This window comes from Ptychodera flava, chromosome 5 (assembly GCF_041260155.1).
Source record: "Ptychodera flava strain L36383 chromosome 5, AS_Pfla_20210202, whole genome shotgun sequence".
NCBI lineage: Eukaryota > Metazoa > Hemichordata > Enteropneusta > Ptychoderidae > Ptychodera > Ptychodera flava.
Window position 1 is genome coordinate 16,629,414 of NC_091932.1, and position 21,655 is coordinate 16,651,068.

Consider the following 21,655-nt stretch of genomic DNA (forward strand, 5'->3'; position numbering starts at 1 on the left):
ACGACTGGAAATGATTGACAACTTGTGCACGGCGTACTGATATTTATTCCTAAAGTAGTTCAAAAGTTTAAACGCGGAATCGTCATGGAAAACTTATTTTATTTTGCAAAAAATAACGAATTATTGGCTTGTGCATGTGATAAGTATATTATTCCCTAATATTTTTCTTCGTTCAGCTCGGAAAATACGAGTGACGTAATGACCGTGTCACCACTCGTCTTCGACTCGTGGTGACACAGTCATTACGTCACTCGTATTTTCCTTCGCTGAACGAAGAAAAATATTAGGGAATAATATCTAATTACAATACTCTAATACAGTAAATACATGCAAACATGAAACGTTATTCTCTGAAATTAACAAGAGTTAATTATCTTGTAATACGCGCATATCAAGCTTTAAAAACTGGCTTTACCCGAGTTCTGTGATGTTCTTCCATCAGGTTAAGAATGACGTAATGATTCTCCCCCATCAGTTCAAGGTATTGATTCCACAGAATACACATCTCAGCTGAGAGCTTTGCAAGGTCTCTGTCCACAGTTTCCACCACTTCATCATATGATGTGAAACTCTGTAACAAAAATGTAAATGTGCTGATTAATATTCATGAGGACTGATTAACATGCAAAAACACTGACTTAAAACTGGTTATATTTTGTCTGCAAGAATCAGTAATATTCTCATAAATTACATCTTGGAAAAATTTGTTATACTGTATGTCTGCTATGGTTAATTTGAAGCCATACACATTTCATTTGAATGACATTTATGATTACCTTGCTATACAGTCTTGATGTAATTGCTTTTGAGTGACTTTCTGAGAACATCTTAGAGTGTATTTTAGATGTACTGGTACTCTCCTTGGTAAAACAAACTACAATTGTGCCTACAATGGCCTTTGCTTTGCAAAATGTACAGTCCCCTTTACAACACATCTCAGAAAATTTCTACTTTTTCTCCCCAAGACATGCAATACTTTTCACCTTTCTTCCTGTCTTTTACCAAGGATTGGGTATGTTACTGAGCAGGCAAACTTGGTCTGATTCAAGGTACTGATAACACTTACCATTACATTATCAAAGATTTTGTTCAGCTTGTCATTGTAGTCCACTTTTTCTGAAACGAAATAGAATACACATTTTTGTCAATTTTTTCCCCGTCAGGATTTGTTTGCGTTAAAATGAAAAACAATAAGTCTGGATTTGCTGTTATTACAATTAGCATCTTTTGTGATTTTCACAGACCTATGGTTTCTCTTATAACTGTTTACATGTATCTCCTGATCAGAAGAGGTTTTGGCCATCTGAATCACTGATCTGCAGAGTGTATGTGCATATATGTGTCCAATATATGTTACAGATGCCTGAAGCAATTTCATGTGGTTCTGTGTTTTCTTTGAACGTCATGAGAGAGTTAAACACACGTTAAAGTTGGATTGGAAAATGCTACAAGGTGTCAAATGAACTCCCCTACTAACATGACACTTCAGAAAGAGCATCAACGATCTGCCCTGCGCTTTTGGCAAAGTCGTGACAGATGTAGGGCTCCTCTGCTTCAAATGTTCTTCACATGCTGTTGTGTACTTCTCCAAAGTTGCACCGCTATATTCTCAAAATTCAGTAGAATGAACATGCTCACGGTATCTGGATTACCATTCACAAAAGTTGCTGTGTGTACTAATCTTGATAACGACTGACTTCATTATCATACATTAGTCCATATTCAAATGAATGGCTGAGAAGCAACCTACTTCCCGCCGGGGATTCAAGCTTTTTGTAAGTCTGATAAGAAGGGATTAGCTTATGACATTTGACATCTAATTCTTGCAGGAGGGGGATAAGTTTTCTTTGGAGGAGAATACACCCCATCATGCAGTGGAAATCAGATGCTTTTTGGCGATTTTTCTAAAGTGTAGTACTATGCTTACACATTTTGAGGAAAGGAAAAGGCATGTTTTCACGTTTAGAGCCATTTTTTAATGGTTATATGACCACGATAGCTACTTAGAGTTTGCCTAGATTTAGCATGAAGCATGTCATCCAAAGAGAGTGAGTAAGTGAGTGAAAAGAGAGGGAGAGATGTGTTACAGATCAATCATACTATAAATAAGATTTGTGTCATTTTAATTATCCATTGCAAAACAGTTGAAATATGTATGGCAGTATTTCTATTTTTGCCCTCATTTATGCTTATTGAATATGAAATTTTAATTTTATTTAAAATTCATTTTATTTTGTAAGACGATACTAGTAATCACCACAAACACCAAAATCATGACGTAGCCTTGACTAAATGCTTGTCAGACTGTAGATAAGAAATTACTGCCATTTTTTTCAATAGAAGATTAGATGAGAGCCAATTTCAGTTCCTCTATTTATTAATGTAGATATGTAGGCACGTGATCTATGGATTCCAAATTCTCTTGCATATATTGAAGGGAAGAATAACAAAAATTTAGAAGAAAGCAAAGAATTACATGAAAATTTATCACTTTTGTCATTATTGGTTACTGTACGTTGAGAAATGCGATTTTGTTTGGCAGATGTTGGGACCAAGGTAACTGAGTTGTAGTCTTTGAGATTATGCACTGGTGAGCAAAATGATGGTGGGTTTTGCAGTTTGTGAAGTGCGTGTCTTAGTGTGGCTCAAAACAGTGACAGACCATTTGATACGCAAATCCTACAGTGAATATCTACAGAACAGTGCAAGTCAGCTGGGAAACTACAGAAAATTCATAGCCTGTACATGCAGATGTAGTCTGGGTCACCATATCAAAATAGATGCCGAGCTTTGCTTTTTTATCCTCAGTATCTAATGGAAATGATGTATAGATTGCACTTTTTTTCGTTTTCGAAATTATGAGATCAAACTAGCAATATGAAAATGACAGAGCAAGAATTTTCGAATACAGTGGTAATTTTGATGTGCAGCACGTTGAAAGAGATGTATAAAATGCTCATAACTATACACTGTTTATATATAATCATAAACATTTTGGCCTCTTCCACTGTGTGTGGTGCAATGTAAATTTTTCTAAATTTTTTTCCATATGAGTGCCTCTTCAAAGGATGACATGGCTGGCCATGACGGATGGATGGCAGGTGAAGAATCAAGTTTTTTTTTCCAGGCCTCATCTTCATTTTAAGTGTCAGTAGCCGTAACTTCTGATGATTTTCCCCCCATAATTTTTGTTTTTAATGTCAATCACAATTACTGTTTTACTCCCAAAATCATGTTGATATACGTACATGAAGTATTCAGCTTGTCAGCTCAGCCTGTACATGTGTAGACTGCATTGATATTTTTGACAAGTGAATTTTGGTCTGGACTACAAGTCAAATGTCAACTATAACAGTGCACTTTGCATGTAAAGACACTCAAAAGAGGGTGTTTAAGATTCCAGGACAAGCATTGGGAGGAAAAAAACATTTTGAGAGCTTATTCAACTTTACAGTCAAATCATCCCTATGTAATCAATGATCACAAAGTACAAATCACAGCATTGGCCAATATCTAGGCTTTCAGAAAATACAATTTATACCTTTTAATGGGATTACGAGCTCAATTTCTTTGCAGAGAATTCATTGTTTTGAAGGACCCAATGCTTGTCCTGCATCCGTAAACATGCTTTGGTACAACAAGAACTGGCAACTGACATACAAAACTTAAAATTATGAAAAAAATTATCAAAAGTTATAGCTAATGACCCTTCAATGCTGAAAAGTTCATTTTTGACTGACTGGCAGAAAAAATATTCCTGTTACCATACTCCAGAAACATCATGCAGGTACATTCACTCCTTATCATATTGACATTTGAGAGATGAAACTATTACTCCATTCGACTGAGACTCTTTGTCTGTTAATAAGTAATGGGGATTGCTATTTCGAGTGATTTTTTTACAGGACACAAGAAAGCAACATTAATTGTTTGGACGATATCAAAGAGTGCATGCATAATTAATTTGGCCTTAGGCTAGTCTTGACATTTTGAAGTTTGTACATGAAACATGCATGATGAGATACACAAGCGAGTCGCCAAAGTACCACTGTCTGATTGTGTCTCACTTTCTGTAATTGATATTGGTCGTCCTCTTTCTCTGTCAAAACTGCTTAAACTACAGATCATATACAATCAAACAAATTTGAGAGGCGGTCTATTTGCTGTCTGAACGACGGTTTGCCCTTTCTTCATTATGAAAACAATTGGCACATTTCTCAGGGGGCCTCCCATGGCTATTGGTACTTTGAAGATAATGGAGCACAGGGTAGGAATAGAATTGAATTCTGTATTGCCACTGATAATGAAATATTTCATGTAAATGTTTTCCTTATACCTGGTCTTCGTTTCTGAATTTCCATTGCATGACTCACCGTCCCTCAATGTTGAAATCTGCTGTCTCCGTTCTGTATGCTGAAACTCTGGAGAAAGCAACCTTTACCAGAAACTTAAACACTGACATAATATGACGGCAGTGACCCCTTCGGCTCCACAGGTAGGTACAAGTTACAAATCAATCCACAAAGCACACATGTGTCACACACTGCACCTCATGTATATCGTCAACCTGCGGCTGGGGTTACTGCTTAATCAGATATCATTTCATTTTTCTGTTCCACTCTCATGTTTAGCCCTTTCACCACCATGGTTTGTCCCAAATCTATTGTTTTCTATGGTAAAGTTGGACCTGTATACAGGGAACTGGGGGTGAAAGGGTTAGTAATACTTCAGTGCTCTAACATTGGCCTTAGAATGGTACATAGAGATGTCATTAAACTCACCGAGTTCCATCCGCATTGAGCGAGGGAGGCAGCTAAGCATATCGTGGTAGTGTCTGAACAAGCCTTCATGAGCGGCCAGCAAGATAGCCGAGATGTACTTATGCATCTGAGCAGCTTGGTGGATCTTCTCTGTGGGCACTGCATATTTTGATGTCTGCAGATCGGAGATAGTAAGAGAAAGACAGAATAGAGTCATAAATACACCATAAAAGTCAAATGGGCTAAATCCAGGGTCCATACTCAAGTCGCTTAATCCTCTTTCTACCAAGTGGTATTTACTTCTTTGGTTTGTCTATGGAGCCTGGTAGAAAGAGGATTGAAATTCAAGGGCTTTCAAGGACTTTTTCCAGCAATTTAAATGGACTTTTTAGGTCCAAAATATCATTTTCCAGGTGTCATTTTGACAATATATCATTTTTATATTATCATTTTCTACATCAGTTTTGCAATATCACGACTGATCATCTTGTCATTTTTGAAAATGGTGGGTGGCTTTTCAATTTTCCACGACTTTCCCAGACTCATTTTATCTTCAAGTAGTTTTCCAAGACTTTCCATGAGGCTTTAAAATTCAAAGATGTTCAAGGAATTCCCAGGAGCGTAGGGATCCTGTAAATTTGAGTTTCAATTGGCGCCTGGGGGAGTTATGAATATTCATGTCAACAGACACTGAGTTGAAATGTACAGTCGCTTGTGTCAGGCATAGGAGCGCTACCTTTGAAGGGAGGCGGTTGTCGGAACTGTGCGTGTGCGACTTTCTTATTTACAAACAATATATTTTGTGCATGATATCTAAATGCATCATGGCAACTTGGCTCCAACAGTTAAATTTTGTGATATTCATTTTTAACAAACTTGTTTTACCTTTCATCAATTGCCAATGTACTTTAGATACAGTGTTCACATTGGTCATAGGGGTCCCTGGTAACCTTTGAGCAGAGTTCTGACGACAGCCTCCCTTCAATGGACCCTTACGTTCATGGTGGCCTAAAGATAAACTATGGACCAGCCAAAAAAAGTGTGTGTTTTTTTGGCAACAAGACCAACCCTAGAAAAGCCTGCCAACTCTAGACTTTTTTTTGCATGTTAAAACAAAATAGAGTAAATTTTCTAACTTTTATTGTATTTTGTGGAGTCACAGTCAAAAAAAAAAGAAAAAGAAAACAAAAATTTCCTTTGACCATATCTACCTTTATTTTTGGAGGCAAGTTACCGGAACAGACATATTTTTTATTTGGCCCATATGCAAGTATAGTTTAGGCGTAGTGGTATAATCTTTATCATGACAAGTAATTTTCTTTTCAAAAAATGTGGAGAATAATAATAATAAAAATAGCGTCAATGACACTGTAGCTCCCATCCTGGACTATTTAGTGTTTGTTCTCTGGTCAGATATTTGAACATGTGTGAAAGGGATAAAGTGCATGAAGTGAAAATACTTAAATGTAATGTACTGGAGACAGTGAAATATGTTTAGTGTATATATTCAGAATATAAAACGGAAAAAATACAGAATTAGAAATATCGAATACTGTGATACAACCATTAACTCAAGTCATTGACAATGACATAGTCCCCACTTGTAATAGGAGTATTAGTCTTGATGGGGCAGGGAAATGTGGTCATTAAGAAGTATCACTGGAGTGTATATGTTGAGATCTATGGGCACATAGGTCTATGTCGTTGTTCCCAATTTGAAACACATGAGGCATGTCTAAGTTATGGTTCTAAATCGGGAAAAAAGATCAGACCTCTAGCAGTATTGGCCAGCCAAGAAATATATATGCGCATAATAAATAAGGTACAAGATGTGACATCTTAAGGTCTAATATCCTATCAAAATTGGAGGGTATAGAACTTGTGGTTACTGAGATATGCATATATATGTATAATCAAGGTCAAAGGTCATCGAGGTCACATGACATTTTGAAAAAAAAATTATATTGCTAATTAATCCCTATATGCCAAAAAATCAGACCTCTAGCTCTATTCGCTTGCCCAGAATTAGATGTGTGCATAATTAATGAGGTAAAGCGTGTGTTGTCATAATGTCTCCCATCCTACTAAATACAAAGGACATAGCACTTGTGGTTACTTATTCATTGACATAAACATATATTTTAGGTAAAAGGTCATCGAGGTCACATGACATTTGGTCAAAAAATTTCTCTCCTACAGTTATCCCTATATACCAAAAATCAGACATCCAGCTCTATTGGCTTGCTCAGAATTAGATATGTGCATAATTAATGAGGTACAGTATGTGGTGTCATAAGGTGTCCAATCATACCAAATATGAAGGGTGTAGCACTTGTGGTTACTGAGTTATGGACAAATATGTATATTTGAGGTCAAAGGTCACCGAGGTCAAGTGACATTTTGTCAAAAAAATTGTATTGCTAAGTTATCCCTATATACCAAAAATCAGACATCCAGCTCTATTGGCTTGCTCAGAATTAGATATGTGCATGATTAATGAGGTACAGTATGTGGTGTCATAAGGTGTCCAATCATACCAAATATGAAGGGTGTAGCACTTGTGGTTACTGAGTTATAGACAAATATGTATATTTGAGGTCAAAGGTCACCGAGGTCAAGTGACATTTTGTCAAAAAAATTGTATTGCTAAGTTATCCCTATATACCAAAAATCAGACCTCTAGCTCTATTGGCTCGCTCAAAATTAGATATGCGCATAATTAATGAGGTACAATATGTGGCGTCATAATGTGTCCCATCATACCATACATGAAGGGTGTAGCACTTGTGGTTACTGAGTTATGGACAAATATGTATATTTGAGGTCAAAGGTCACCGAGGTCACGTGACATTTTGTCAAAAAAATTGTATTGCTAAGTTATCCTTATGTACCAAAAATCAGACCTCTAGCTCTATTGGCTCGCTCAAAATTAGATATGCACATAATTAATGAGGTACAATATGTGGCGTCATAAGGTGTCCCATCATACCATATATGAAGGGTGGTAGCACTTGTGGTTACTGAGTTATGGACAAATATGTATATTTCAGGTCAAAGGTCATCAAGGTCACATGACATTTTGTCAAAATATCCGAGATATGGACTCACGGATGGGCGAACAGACGGACATGACGCAATCTATAAGCCCACTGGACTTCATCCGTGGGGACTAAAAATGGTGTTACTGCATCCTTTTTGCAATATGAATACGATGAGAAACTAAATTTTTATTTTTCGTCGCCTTATACATGGGAGTCTATGGAGATCTGCCTTATACATGGGAGTCTATGGACGTGTAAACTAAAAATATGCAAATTTCACCACGATTTGCCCAAATTTGGGAAAGGTCACTCCTATGCACTTCCATACCAAGTTTCAAATCAATCGGACTTGTGGTTTCAGAGAAGAAGATTTTTTGACCAAAAATGGGAGAAAATTACAAAAAAATTCATGAAAAATAGCAAGTCCAAGATACTGACCCAAGATGTGCACAATCATTTCATGTCAGCCCAAAGTACTTACATGCTAATTTTTCATGTAATCTGCTCAGTGGTATTTGAGTTTTTTCAATTTGACTGTTTTTACATTTTTTCACTTAATTTGCATATTTTGGCAATGACAACTTCATTTGAACAAAATCTCATCTACAGCCCATCATCCATGTACACACCAAATATCAAGATGAAATGTGCAGCGGTTTTGGAGTTTTTGATGTTGACGGACAGACATACAGACATACAGACATACTGACATACACACATACAGACATACATACATACAGACATTTCCCTAGCCTATAAGAATAGCTTCCATTGCCATATATACATATGGCTATAGTAGCTAAAAATGGATATCTTATAGTTTGAATGTGTCAGTAGATACTAAATTGAAATATAAAAGGCCAATGAAAGCAAAGAGCGAAAGGTTGCTTTGTCTCCTACAGCAATCCTACTCTATTGGATATCTTACGTATTGTATATCGTAGCTGAAACACTTCTCCACAAGTGCACATCTTCTATTATCTGTCATTCAAAGGAGTCGTTTCCTAAAAACATTCATGCCATAGCAGACCCCATGTACAGATGATTAACCCTTTGACATGCGGTCGTTTGGTGTCCATATGGAAGCCATGGCATTTGTAAAATACTTCAAAGTACACAAACAGATATTTCATGTAGTCATGAAATGTCACCTCCATAAATTTCATGTAGAAATAAAATGGCAAACTAAATCTCTGTCTCTTATCTATTTCAAAACTAGAAATGTAATTTTTGCAGGAAAAAAAAATTTCCTTTCTTGATCACAGGTTGACAGCATATTTTCAAATAATCATAAAATGGAAATCTATAAATCATGGCAAAATGTGAATGAAAGGCACTAAAAATGTCTTTTGAGCTTTTCCGAGACAAAATTTATGATCACAGAATTTTTTTCCCCTTTATTATTTGGTTATTTTCTTTTGATAAAAGATGATGCGTCACCAATTATCGACTGATCAGTCAGTCTGTCACTGGCAGGATCGGTTTATCAATTCGCAAAGCAAAACGTGCTGAGAATTTATAAGCATATAAATATCACTTCAAAGTGTGACAGTTTCCAAATGGTGGCTATCTGCCATGTGGTGGCTTATCTGTAAATTAAGCATGATCTCAAAATCCTCACAGCCTTAGTTTAAATACCATGCACTGTCAGGTTGACTTATTCAAATTTTTCAACAAAGCGTACCTAAATATAGTACCAGTAAGTCAATTTATTTTATGGATTCTTGTTAAAAATAGACAGAATTCTACCCATAGTCCATCAGGGAACTCGGTAAATAGTGACACAGTATGCATACATGTATTTCGGAATTTTGTGCAACATTCAGAAGGGAAATGATGATTTTTCACTGTAATTGGAGGACTTGTTCGCTACTATAAACTATAATCTATAGAAGCTATTGGGATGGCATCTGGTGTCCATCGTCAGTCTGTATGTATGTATGTGCCATTGTATGTATGTATGTATGTCCGTTTCTGAGGATGTCCGTCCACTCAAATATCTTGAGAACCGCGGTACTTACAAATTTGATATATGTTGTGTAGATGCAAAATATGATTATGAGAAACTACATTTTTTTATTGTTTGATATTGTTAAAAATATGCAAATTAGTGCAAAAAAGGCGTTTTTGGTAAAAAATCTTCTTCATAACCGCTGGTGAGACAGCTTTGATATTTGGTATTCAGGTCCCTAGGGATGACCCAATTTGGATTTGTTCAAATTGTGATGAAAGATGCAAATTTGTATTTTTAAGGAATTTTTTTGGTCATTTTTGGTCAAAAATTTATTTCATCAAAACTGCTTGTCTGACAGCTTTGATATTTGGTATACAGGTTCGTAGGGATGATCAAAATATGTGTGGTGGATATCTTATCAGTCTTCAGACCATAAAACAGACTCTTGTTTAGGTAAACGCCAGGTCCAATAGCAAAGTACTCAGCCAAGTAGCTGGGTAATTACCTAATTTAGTGTTCCAATAACTCGTGCGCCAAGTGTAATTTTATATCCATGTCTATAGTAGCTTCAGGGACATTGGCCCTATGTTTTTTATTGTTATAACAATTTTTGTTGATGAATTAGCATTTGTGTACATTGAGCATTTATTTTTTTACTTGGAATCCTTGTAATGTGTAGCTTTTCAGAAAGTATCATTCAATTGCAAACTTCATTTTCTTTTTAACAACCATGGTTAGTCAGTGCATTTTCTGCAAACTGGTTCAGGTGAAACCACAACTGGTGGTTGGATTTTTTCCAGTTTGCTAACGATATGCTGGATTTATCTGGTTTTAAAAAGCTGCTAAAGTAGATTGGATATTTTGTAAAGCGCAAGCAAAGGGCGGTTGAGAAACAGCGGTTGAAAAACATACTATGCTATAAAGGTAGTTCTTACCATGAGATTGAAAACACTTTCGATAAAATTTCCACCAAAGAAACTTTGAAACCATTCCCTTTCTAAATCGAGAATAAAAATAAATGGTAACCATGCAAAATTTGGCACTGCAGAAACAAATTACATGGTATTTAATGATACTAGAAATTCAAAATGGCTGCCATCCATTTGTGAACTCTACAGGAAATAACATTTAGGATTTTCACAAAAATAAGCCAGCGAAAACTTTATTTACTAAATGAACTTCAAATTGAGTCTGAATTTCTGTCCCCGAGGCGCTTTCTACCTTAATCAGGTCAGTTTCACCTCTTAAGTGTTCAATTCTTACTCTAAATAATGGCACTGGACTATACCAAAACAATTCTAAAACTGGGGTAGGGGTGTCATGAGTAGGAAATGGGAATGCCAGCACATACTGTACTGCAATCAGTATCAAAACACTGCTGTGAAACATTGTTATTCACCAAAACTGAGCCACGTGGATGATGGAAATTAATGTAGATCAAACATGGTGTGTTCAGACTGGCCTGGATGTTGCTGAAGAAACTATGGTAACTTCGAATAGCCATCAGTGGATGTATTTCAAATATCTTTGAGATATATTTTCTATTTGTACCGTCGAACTATTTTGAAATGTCCCATCCTAACAGAGCATCTTCCTGTAAAATGATTCTATGGCAGCTTTAAATAGCTACATGTAGGGCAATTTAATGGACAAATGCACAGTTGAAATTTATTAATATCGTAAAGGCTTTAGAATTACACAACATAACATACATTACAACACCTTTGCCTCTGTATTTTGTTTTATCCAATCATCATGAATTACTGGCCCCTGGATTTTTTTGCAAAAGCATGGCATAGTCCATATACAATGTGCCATGTTATGGTTGAAAACTGCAATTTGGTCAAAAAGACTCAAATTCAGTTGTCAACAAAAACACCGGACATTACACACAGACAGGCTGTGTTGTCAAGTTGAATCCCAGGTATTTCATCATGACTGTGTGAGTGTACAACAAGAGACTGTGCATTCACGACGGAATGAAAATCAGAAGTTGCAGCTAATGGCACTCTACGTCCGATGATTACGTAGGGGGAAAAAACAGAAAGTCTGACATTTGAAAGTCAAGGTCAGAAGGTTAAACTTTAAACACGAAGCCAGACTGTCTGTCTGCCCGGCCTGTCTCTCCGATGTTCTGAGGTACAGTTCAGCTGTAGCAGCTCACAGGTAAATATGAAATGGTTCATTCAGCTGTCTTTCAGCATTGTGAAACACCGGTGACGGCACTAATTGACTTTGACACTACACCTTGTGTGTACCAAGTCAGGTTTGAATAATTATGGCAATACTGGATTAACCTGGATTATTATAATGCTTCTCAACTAACAAATAATCTTATATCGATATCGAAATACAAATGGAAAACAAAAATTAAACATTACATACATGAAAATAAATAAATAAATAAATAAATAAATAAATGAATAAATAAATAACACTAATAAATAAATAAATATATAAGTACAATACACAAACCAAAAAAAATTAATTATAAATAAGTATGCTATTAAAATTTGACATGTTGTAAATATCATAAATTAATTTTTTTGTAAATTTATTAAAATGCAATGAGACTGACAATGAGTTCTCCATTACAATATGAACTTGAATTTCATATCAATTTGTCTTATTAGCTTGATTGTGCTGTATGCACAAATTGTACTGTACATGGATACAGCTACAATCAAGACATACTGGGTAATCTAATGCCTTTATGGACAAATTTTGTCCACAACTTAAATTGGCCTAATCACCCCTCATAAATATCCTTCCTACCACTATATTTCCATTTATTCATTAAGTCTCTATTGTGAGATGGACCATACCATTTGAAAATGTAGGGGACTCTCCGTCTTAGACTGACGAGTTGTTTTATTTAGGTAGGATTTAACTGCCAGGAATTGATTTTGAAAGTCACACAATGGGATGGTTATAGAAGTAACATAAATTTTACGTTGGTGACTGCGCTGCAAAATACAACCCCTCAGCAAATACCCTCTACCCCCTCAAAAAATCGTGGAATACACTGGACTTAGCCTGGATATCTGAAACTTTATCCATGTCTGGTGAAAGCTTTCGGATATTAATAGAAATACCTGGAAAACCACTATAGATGATAGATACTACGTCCTAGAAACCCACTTACAGACTGAAAGAGATCTGTTTCCTTAGAAAAAACCTCTGAGTTTGATGCAGTGTTTACTGTATCTATCACAAAGCTAGAGTAAGAAACCAATATTTGACCTTTGGCATTGTAATAAAATCTGACTTTTGACATTAATATTCTGATTTTAGAAATGTGAGATTGTGTTAAAAGACACATATAAACACTACTGAACTGAAACAAAATGAGCTATTGTGTCAAAGCTACACACTACCCTAAAGCATTACAAAATTTGAAATATGACAATATGAAATACTTACTCCGAAGGTTGAGTTGAGATGTTTTGTGGGACTGCCGAAGAGCACAACTTCTAAATTCGCTGAGGTTGACCTTGAACTATTGGAGGAGGAAGAAATTTTATGAAACCACCCGGACTTGACAGCTTTTGGAAAACTGTTGGTGAAAAAAAGACAAAAATATTTTAGTGATACATTTTGGTATTTTTTGGATAGTTTGACCCGCTGATGAGACTGACTTAGATTCACATGAAAGGGAAAAATAATTAGGTTAAAAAGACAACACAGGTGTATATGATTGCTTATGGAATTAGCATTAACTTTAAACATCAGTGGGGAGGGTTCACCTCAATCATGTGAAAAACTCAACCTGATCACCCCTAATTTACAATGGACAGGTTCACAATCACCATTGATAACAATGAGGTTGGGTTAAACCATGGTGGGGAACAGGTTAAAATTTGCACATGTCAGCAAGTTTTACCACAGCTCACCATGAATACCCTAAATGAATCATCGCCACATTTTACTTTGGGAAAATGTTAAACATGGTTCACCTTTGTGCGTGAAAATTGATGGAAGTAGATTGTCACAAATACTGGCCACTAGTGACCTTTCGGAGCATTCTGAGTGCATACCTTGTCTGGCAGTATCGAGGAAAAACATAAACTTTTGGTCTTTGGTACTGGTATGTCTTTGGACAAAAAAGTGTTTAGTTTCCCATCATTGCACATGTCATGAGAAAACATGCGCGTCACTTTTTTCAGTTTTAAAAAAAAATCATGAAAATAAAAAAAATAAAAAGAGCACTGAATACAACATAACATCTATATGTGAATCCATGCTATGGACCGGTTGATATGTTCAATAAATGTTCTGAAATGTTCCTCAGGTTTGTTTCTTTCAGTGGCAGCCATCTTGCTTTACGGCGGCCATGTTTGAAATTTTTATGTCAAATAAAGGAAAGAAAAACTTCCCATGACTGCATCAATTTTGAATCCACCCAATTGCAACAATGAAAAACATTTTATTTTTTTTGGCCTTACCTGATGGAGGGTTGATGTATTGCTAGGAGGGTACCATGTACTGTGGTTGTGATGGCCGACAGATGGAAATAGTCAAATAGTACTGGAATATGGTGGTGTACACCCTGCCTGCTGTTGAAATGCAATTTCAGAGTTCGACTGCTGGCTAGCTGCAGAGCTTGTGGATCATTGGGTCTAGAGGTGAGTAGAATAAAAAGAAAAAATGGATTTGAATCAGTTCACACTTTAAGGACAACAAGTGTTACTTTGGATAGAATTTTCATTATTTTTATGTCATCTTCTCCCTAAAGTATTTGAAATAAAAAGAATTAGCCTATACAAAGGCAACTCATTGTGAACAATGCCGTGTATACGCAATGGTAATGTTGACAAATGAATTTCAGTTTGGCCTGAGATTCAGTCGTATAACTTTAGGTAGAATACGGCTCAGGACAGATATTTGGACTCTGAAACTATTCCGATTCTTTTCTGATCTACCACTTTATGGGGGCTCATTTTGAAGCCCTTTGCTTAAAAAAAACTTTCACTATCTTTTTGAAATTCAAAAATTTTATTTTCCTCCATAGAGTTAACACAGGGATGGCAGCCATTTTGAATTTCAAATATCGGTAAATTTCGGGTACTAGTAATTTGTTTCTCTAGTACCAAAATTTGGACGATGATCCCTGATTTTTATTCTTGATTTTCAAAGTGGATGGCTGAAAGATTCCTTGAAAATTTGAGCAAAAGTTTAAGTCTAAGTCTATCACTTACGAGGTGCATACGATGTCAAAGTTTGTTGCCTTTACATAAATAACCTTGTCAATTATTTTTTCAGATTGCCAAAAAAACTGTAGGTTATGAAATGTGATGTCCATTTGGTCAAAAATTATCAAAATGTTTGCAGAAAGATTCATAAAAATTGGTAAAATGTTGCGCGAAAATTTTGGTGGGAAAAATTACAGCACTCAAAAGAGTAAATACTATGAGGTTATTACGAAAATACCGCAAAGGATGCACAAGGACATTGGTGCAGCGTATCGCCCGACGCGAAGCGTAGTGCGATGCGCGGCGCCAAAGTCCGAGTGCATCCTTTGCGGTATTTTTGTAATAACCTTATTATTATAAATCTTACATTCGTGACTGGGGCATCAAATTGCCAGAGTAGTGACCGTTTTTGTACAGTGTCAACAATTTTTCTTCTGATTTATGGCGAAAGTGTGGAACACTATCTCGGATGCGCTTCTGCAAGTTCTGGATAGTGTGTGTGCACTACACACGTACGTACGTACAGAACGCGCACGAGACATGTTCTGGCACTCATCCAATGGGTCCCTCGAAACCGTTCAACAGTGAACGCACAGATACAGCTGCAGGGGATGGAGCGCCTTGAAACCGTATGTGTTACGGAACGGGCGTTCCGTACGGCTTTTTTAGCGCACGCAAAATTCTGTTGTTTTCGATGGTAGATGTATAATAATGCTTTTTACTGACTTTGCAGATTGGGAAGAAACAGGCCTGGCAGGATATGGGTCACAGGAGATGCATCAGTAAATGCACTGTCTTGTCAGAGCAAAATTGTGAAAATATCATCAAAAGTAGAGTAGCTTTTGTCCCTTTAAAAGCAGCCACAATGGTACAAGCATGATTTCAATGTTGACAGATGTAGCTGAGCTTTCAATGTCTGTCAATCATGGCCATGGAGCCACTCTCTACAAGGAAGGAAACAATTTGAAAACAAAAGAACTGTAGAGCTGCACCCTACAGTGAAAATTGTAATTTTGTTTTACATTGTGCGACAATATGATGTGTTGACAGAGGACAATGAGAGAGGAAACCTCAGGATATTGTTTCAATAATATGTAAGGAAATTTTAGCATGAAATGTTAAGATGGAATGATATTTGGATACTCAAATTTTTCCACTACTTTTCTGATCTACCACTTGTGGGGGCTTATTTTAAAGCTCTTGGAGTGAGAAAACTTTTCACCATCTTAGTTCACTTAAAATCTAAAAATTTTGAACAGGATAGGTGGCCATTTTGAATTTCAAATATCGGTAAAAGCTAGGTTATTTGTTATCTAGTTGTAGTACCAAAATTTGCAGTGTTCCCCACATTTTTATTCTTGATTTGGAATGAGAATAGTTGAAAGTTACCTTCAGGCAAGTTTGAGTAAATGCTTATTAGTCTTTCAGTTTCCAGGGGCATACTATACAACTTGAAGCCTTTGAGCACTGTACTTTTTCCCTCCAAAAGTTTACTACAACATTTTGCCAATCTTTATTAAAATTTTCTATTACTTTTTTGATAATTTGGACCAAATGGACATCATATTTCATTGGCTACTGTTTGTATGAAAATTTTGGCAAAAATCTGAAAAAAACTGATGGGGATATATTTTAAACAAAAAATTGACTTTGGCGTTCAAAAGGTTAAAGGGTACTAATCCTTTCCAGCAATTTTGAAGTTGTTTTTACATAGTACACATGCAAGCGGGATTGTTCTCAGAATCAAAACCACACAACTAAGGTACTGAATCACTTTTTTCAGAAGTTGGGGTGCAGCCCGATGGTTTTGATCGTTGAATTCTTTGCTGGACGAGTTAGGGTACCCTAGGGTTGTGAGTTTGAATCTAATCAAGAAATTGCTGAATGTCAGATAGCAATCCATTCTTGTGCGAGGAGACAAAAGTCATTTTTGAATCCTGTTTCTCCTGGGGCTTATAGTTTTTAATTACTAAAGTGAATTTAGATGATAACATGTCCAATTTCTGATGAACATGCATGTCAAACACATCGTCCACACATTCCATTAAATTTCAATGATAAGCCCTCCTTTCAATGCACACGTCAAGTCGGAATATGGATGTTTCCTTTTGAAATATCAAAGTTACAGTCAACATTTCTGGTTGATTTGAAGCAGCTTCTGTGGCCACACACAAAACCTTCAACAAATTTCTCTTTGGTAATAGACGATTAAACTATACATCGAAGGAACATTGTGCAAAATTATCACATGTAAATTGTGAAAAGTTACGATAAGATGAAACAAAGTGCAACTTTCAAGTTTTGAACATATAAATAAATCAATGTTTTGAGATATAATAATAAGTGGCTCGTACCCTGACTGTAATACAGTAAGGCTCTCAGAGAGCAACTATGAAACTTTGAATAATAGTGTATATCTTTTGTTTTAACTGAAATGAATGAAGTTTGAATGATTTGTGTAGGCTTCTAATTTATTCAACATGGAAAAAAAGAAACATGAGTGTCTTCATTTGATATTTGACGATATGCAATAACCTTCATTTGCTAGAAGCATGAAAAAATCTCAATTTGCATATTGCATAATTTATTATTATAGTCCTCAATCTGAACCAAAGCCATTTAAATTTTCAAGCCTGGGTCGACATTCCCTCCTCGTGACAGAAAACACTGCTAGTGTTTTGGGAATGCCAGTACTGTTATGTTTTACAGGGTTTCCCCAGTCATGTTACCGTGGTTCCCTGAGAACAATACCAATACCAATGTATTAGAGAAGGACAGAAATATTACCTATCTTACAAATTTCATATTTACCTATCACAGCAAATATTGTTACATCATATACCATTTACCCATCTCACCAAATATCATTCCGAGGGGGCCTTAATATGTAACCTGCTTGGTCTATTTGTCATATAAATACAAGAATTTTGTATCGCTCACATACATCACCTTGCAACTGCCTCTCTTCAATCCCACACCTCAGGGACACACCCTACCTGTACGCAAGCACTGGCACAATCCCTGACAGAAACTAACAACTTTTAACTGACGACTTCCCTTTACTTGCATCAAGTTCATTTCCTCTTAACTCTTTGAATGCTGTATTTTTCCCACCAAAATTTTACTGCAACATTTTACCAATTTTTATGAACTTTTCTGTAATTTTTCCAATAATTTTGGACCAAATGAACACAATAGTTCATTGGCCACAGTTTTTTATCAAAATTTTGGCAAAAATCTGACAAAAATTGACTCGGGTATATTTTATAAGGGTAACAAACATGACTTTGGCGCTCAAAGGGTTAATGTCTATCTGACCATCTGTGTAAAATTTCACTATTTTCTTGACATTCTACTCATTGTGGGTTCATCATGGCTACTTACAGCATGAAATGTACTTAGAAACGGTATCTCAGTTTCCTTGTACATTTGTTGAGAGATCATGTACGTGTGTCAGATTGCAGATGATGGTGATTTTTTACAGATTTCATATGGCCTACTACTGAACTGGCAGTAGTGTTTCAGTTACACATGTGATCAGTTTCTGTGAGTGTATCATTTCCGGTGACTTACGCAGATTACGTAGAGCAACGGTTGCATAGCAACTAAACCCTAAGATTCTCCAATATGCTTTGCAATTGATGACCAGAGGGTACAATGCTCTCTGGGCCTGATGCATTATTCAACTGAAACTGTGGATTACATTAAACAGGCTTGAACCGGAAGACATGATTCTATGTAATAAAAATTTCCATTTCAGCACTTCTGTTCTGCTACTTTGAGATAAATTGTGACAAATTGCGAAAATATCTAATCTTCTTTTGGATTTACCTGACTTGAAAAAAATGTTAACAAATTTGGGATATTCATGTAAACTTTGACAGTAGTGCACACGTCAGTCTTTTTGGCATTTATTATATAAGTTGGACTCTAGTGTACACTTTTCATTAAGAACATTTTGCTTTTCCAGCTAACTCTGAGGAAACAAAAACAGAAACAATGAACCAACAAACAAACAAACAAGGGTGGGCTTTAACTATTTTTCCAACCCGGTAGTGGTTGCCTTTTCAATCCCTTATTGTCTGTGTACTGTTCGAACCACATCAATGAAAACATGGTGGGATGGAGTCAAACTAAGAGGGAAAATAGCTGTTAATATTGATATTTTTTGTTATATTTTGTTCAAGAAAATACGCAAGCCCATTTCCCCCTTGAGTCATTTAAACTCAAATAGAAGGTATTAGCCTTGCAATCACAAGCTGACGTGTACAATTTGCTACGTTATGGTTGATAACTGAATTCTAACCTGGACTGTAAAATTCAGTTGTCGACAATTGCGTCAGACGTAATAATCTCTTCAGGCAAAATTGGCAAGTTGAACACTGGGTACTGGCATTCAGTTTGAGAGTTGAAAAAGAAACTATATTTCACCAACAGAACAAAAAATACCGTCAAGGACAGTGTGCTCACATTTGGTTTCAATTGGTAAAATCAAGAAATATTTAAACCAGAAAAACAAGAATGACAAAAGCAAATAAGGTCTGCAACTTAGGCACTGGAGGTCATCTTGAGGAACATGCATATCAACTTCTATAGCAATGGGACAAGCAGATACTACCCGGTACATACATAAGCAAATGTCAACAAAAAAATTAGCCAGAGAAGGCTTGATAAAAAGAAGAGGTGGGAGAGTGGGGAAAAAATAAAGAGTGGGAAAAACATGTACAAGGGATCTGGTAAAAAGTAATGCTACCTCATCAATCTCCTAGACCCTACCCCCTCCTGAATATCAAATGTTCCACCCCTTGGTAGACCATGTTTACATAAGACCAGCTGGCAGGAAATATATTTACAACCTTGGGGATGTTTTAATTAATGCTATGAGAGCTTTCATTCGAATGTAAACAGCACTTAAATTAGTTACAGATAGTGAAATGCCTTCCACTGTGGGGGTGATTACGACATCTGGAATTATCCTGGATCCAAATTTCTCATCAGTTCTTGTGTGTCTTACATGCAAAAGTTGCAAAAATTGGTTCGCAATTAAAAAAATTTACCTCTGCTTTGTCTGGATCAAATTTTACTACAAATTGATACCAAATATGACAAAATTATGTTCACAGCCTTTGAAACTGTCTCACAACATATCCTGGGTTGGTGTAGGTCATTTAAGGTCACAAACTGAGAAAATTACCTAAAATATAAAAATTTGGGGGTTTCCCAACACTTTGAGCAGAAAATCTATCTAATAACATCCCTTGGGACTTTTGTAGCAAATTACAAAGCTATCAGACAAGTAATTTTGAGAACAAGTTTTCTTGACCAAAAATGACAAAATTGTCTTAAAAATACAAATTTGTATATTTCAGGACAATTTCCACATATCTAACTATTGTCATCCCTGGGCAAAATTGTCTTAAAAATATAAAAATTGTGTACATCTGTACACCAAATATAGAAGCTGTCTGTTCAGGAGCTTTAAAAAGTAAATATTTTTAAAGATTTTTTGACCAAAAATGACAAAAATTGCTCCAAAACAGTAATATTTTGCTGTAATTTTCAACAATAAGAAGGGTAACACCCTTGCAAACACCCAATCCAAATTTGACAGCAATTGGGCTAGCGGTTTCAGAGAAGAAGAAATTTTACTTAAAATGAGAAAATTAACCAAAAAATTCAGCAAAAATACAAAATTTGAGATATCTTCACGATATTCATAAAACTGATTTTGATCAACCTTAGGAAGGCGTATACCAAATATCAAAGCTATCAGATTAGTAGTTTTTGAATAAAAAAAATTTTGACCAAAAATTCGGAAAATTGCCCCAAAATTACAAATATGAAAATTTCACTTCAATTTGTATAAACTTGACTTAGGTCATCCTCAGGAACATGTATACCAACTTTCAAAGCAATCAGATGAGTGGTTTTAGAGAAAAACATTTTTTGACTAAAAACTGAAAAAATTACCCCAAAAATAGAAACATGCAAATTTCATCCCAAATTTTCAACATCTAATTTAGAATACCTAAAGGAACCTGCACACCAAGTTTAAACCCTGTCTGACCAATGGTTACAGAGTTTTAGCAATCTGCAGGGTTTTTCCTTTTTTCCCCTCATTTGCATATTTTTGACACTGACAAGTTCATTTGAACAAATTCACATCTACACCCCTAGGTGCACCTGTACACCAAATACTAAGACAGTAGGTGCTGCGGTTTAGGTGTTTTTGATGTGGACGGACATACATACATACATACATACATACATACATACAGACATGCAAATCGGATGCAAATGAACTGATTCAGCTTATACGATTACCTCACATTGGTATACCAAATGTGAGCTAAAATAAACAACTAATAAATCCATCAAAAGTCAGAACTGACGGAGTTTTAAAGTAGTAATAAGGTATCAATATATACTAACCCTATATCTGTGTCAGAAAAGTATAACTCCAGAATCAGATGAAATGGTATCTCATGTATACACTCTTCTATCTGCAAGAGGAAACAGTACACAAACAAACATACAATATCATTTTATCATTACCCCTTACAACAAGAGTTCCTCCGAGTGTGAGACAATTAAAAGAACCTATTACCCTGAGGGTAGAAGAAAAAAGTTATTTCTTCAGTATTTGTCTTGAAAATTTTTGTATAAAAATTGATGACTACAAGGTAAAAACTGTAGTAGCCTTGTCAC

General features: G+C 35.9%; 1 protein-coding gene across 1 annotated transcript in view; it reads right to left on the bottom strand.

The window, feature by feature from the left end:
* LOC139133148 (protein FAM135A-like) overlaps window positions 1-21,655 on the bottom strand; it is a 71,653-nt gene that overhangs the window by 16,924 nt on the left and 33,074 nt on the right. Inside the window, exons 4-9 of the mRNA XM_070699575.1 lie at window positions 21,380-21,450; window positions 14,201-14,374; window positions 13,179-13,311; window positions 4,782-4,935; window positions 1,067-1,116; window positions 416-571 (exon numbers count right to left, since the gene is read on the bottom strand). Of these exons, the coding sequence (XP_070555676.1) occupies window positions 416-571; window positions 1,067-1,116; window positions 4,782-4,935; window positions 13,179-13,311; window positions 14,201-14,374; window positions 21,380-21,450 (738 nt within the window). The remainder of the gene's footprint in view (window positions 1-415; window positions 572-1,066; window positions 1,117-4,781; window positions 4,936-13,178; window positions 13,312-14,200; window positions 14,375-21,379; window positions 21,451-21,655) is intronic.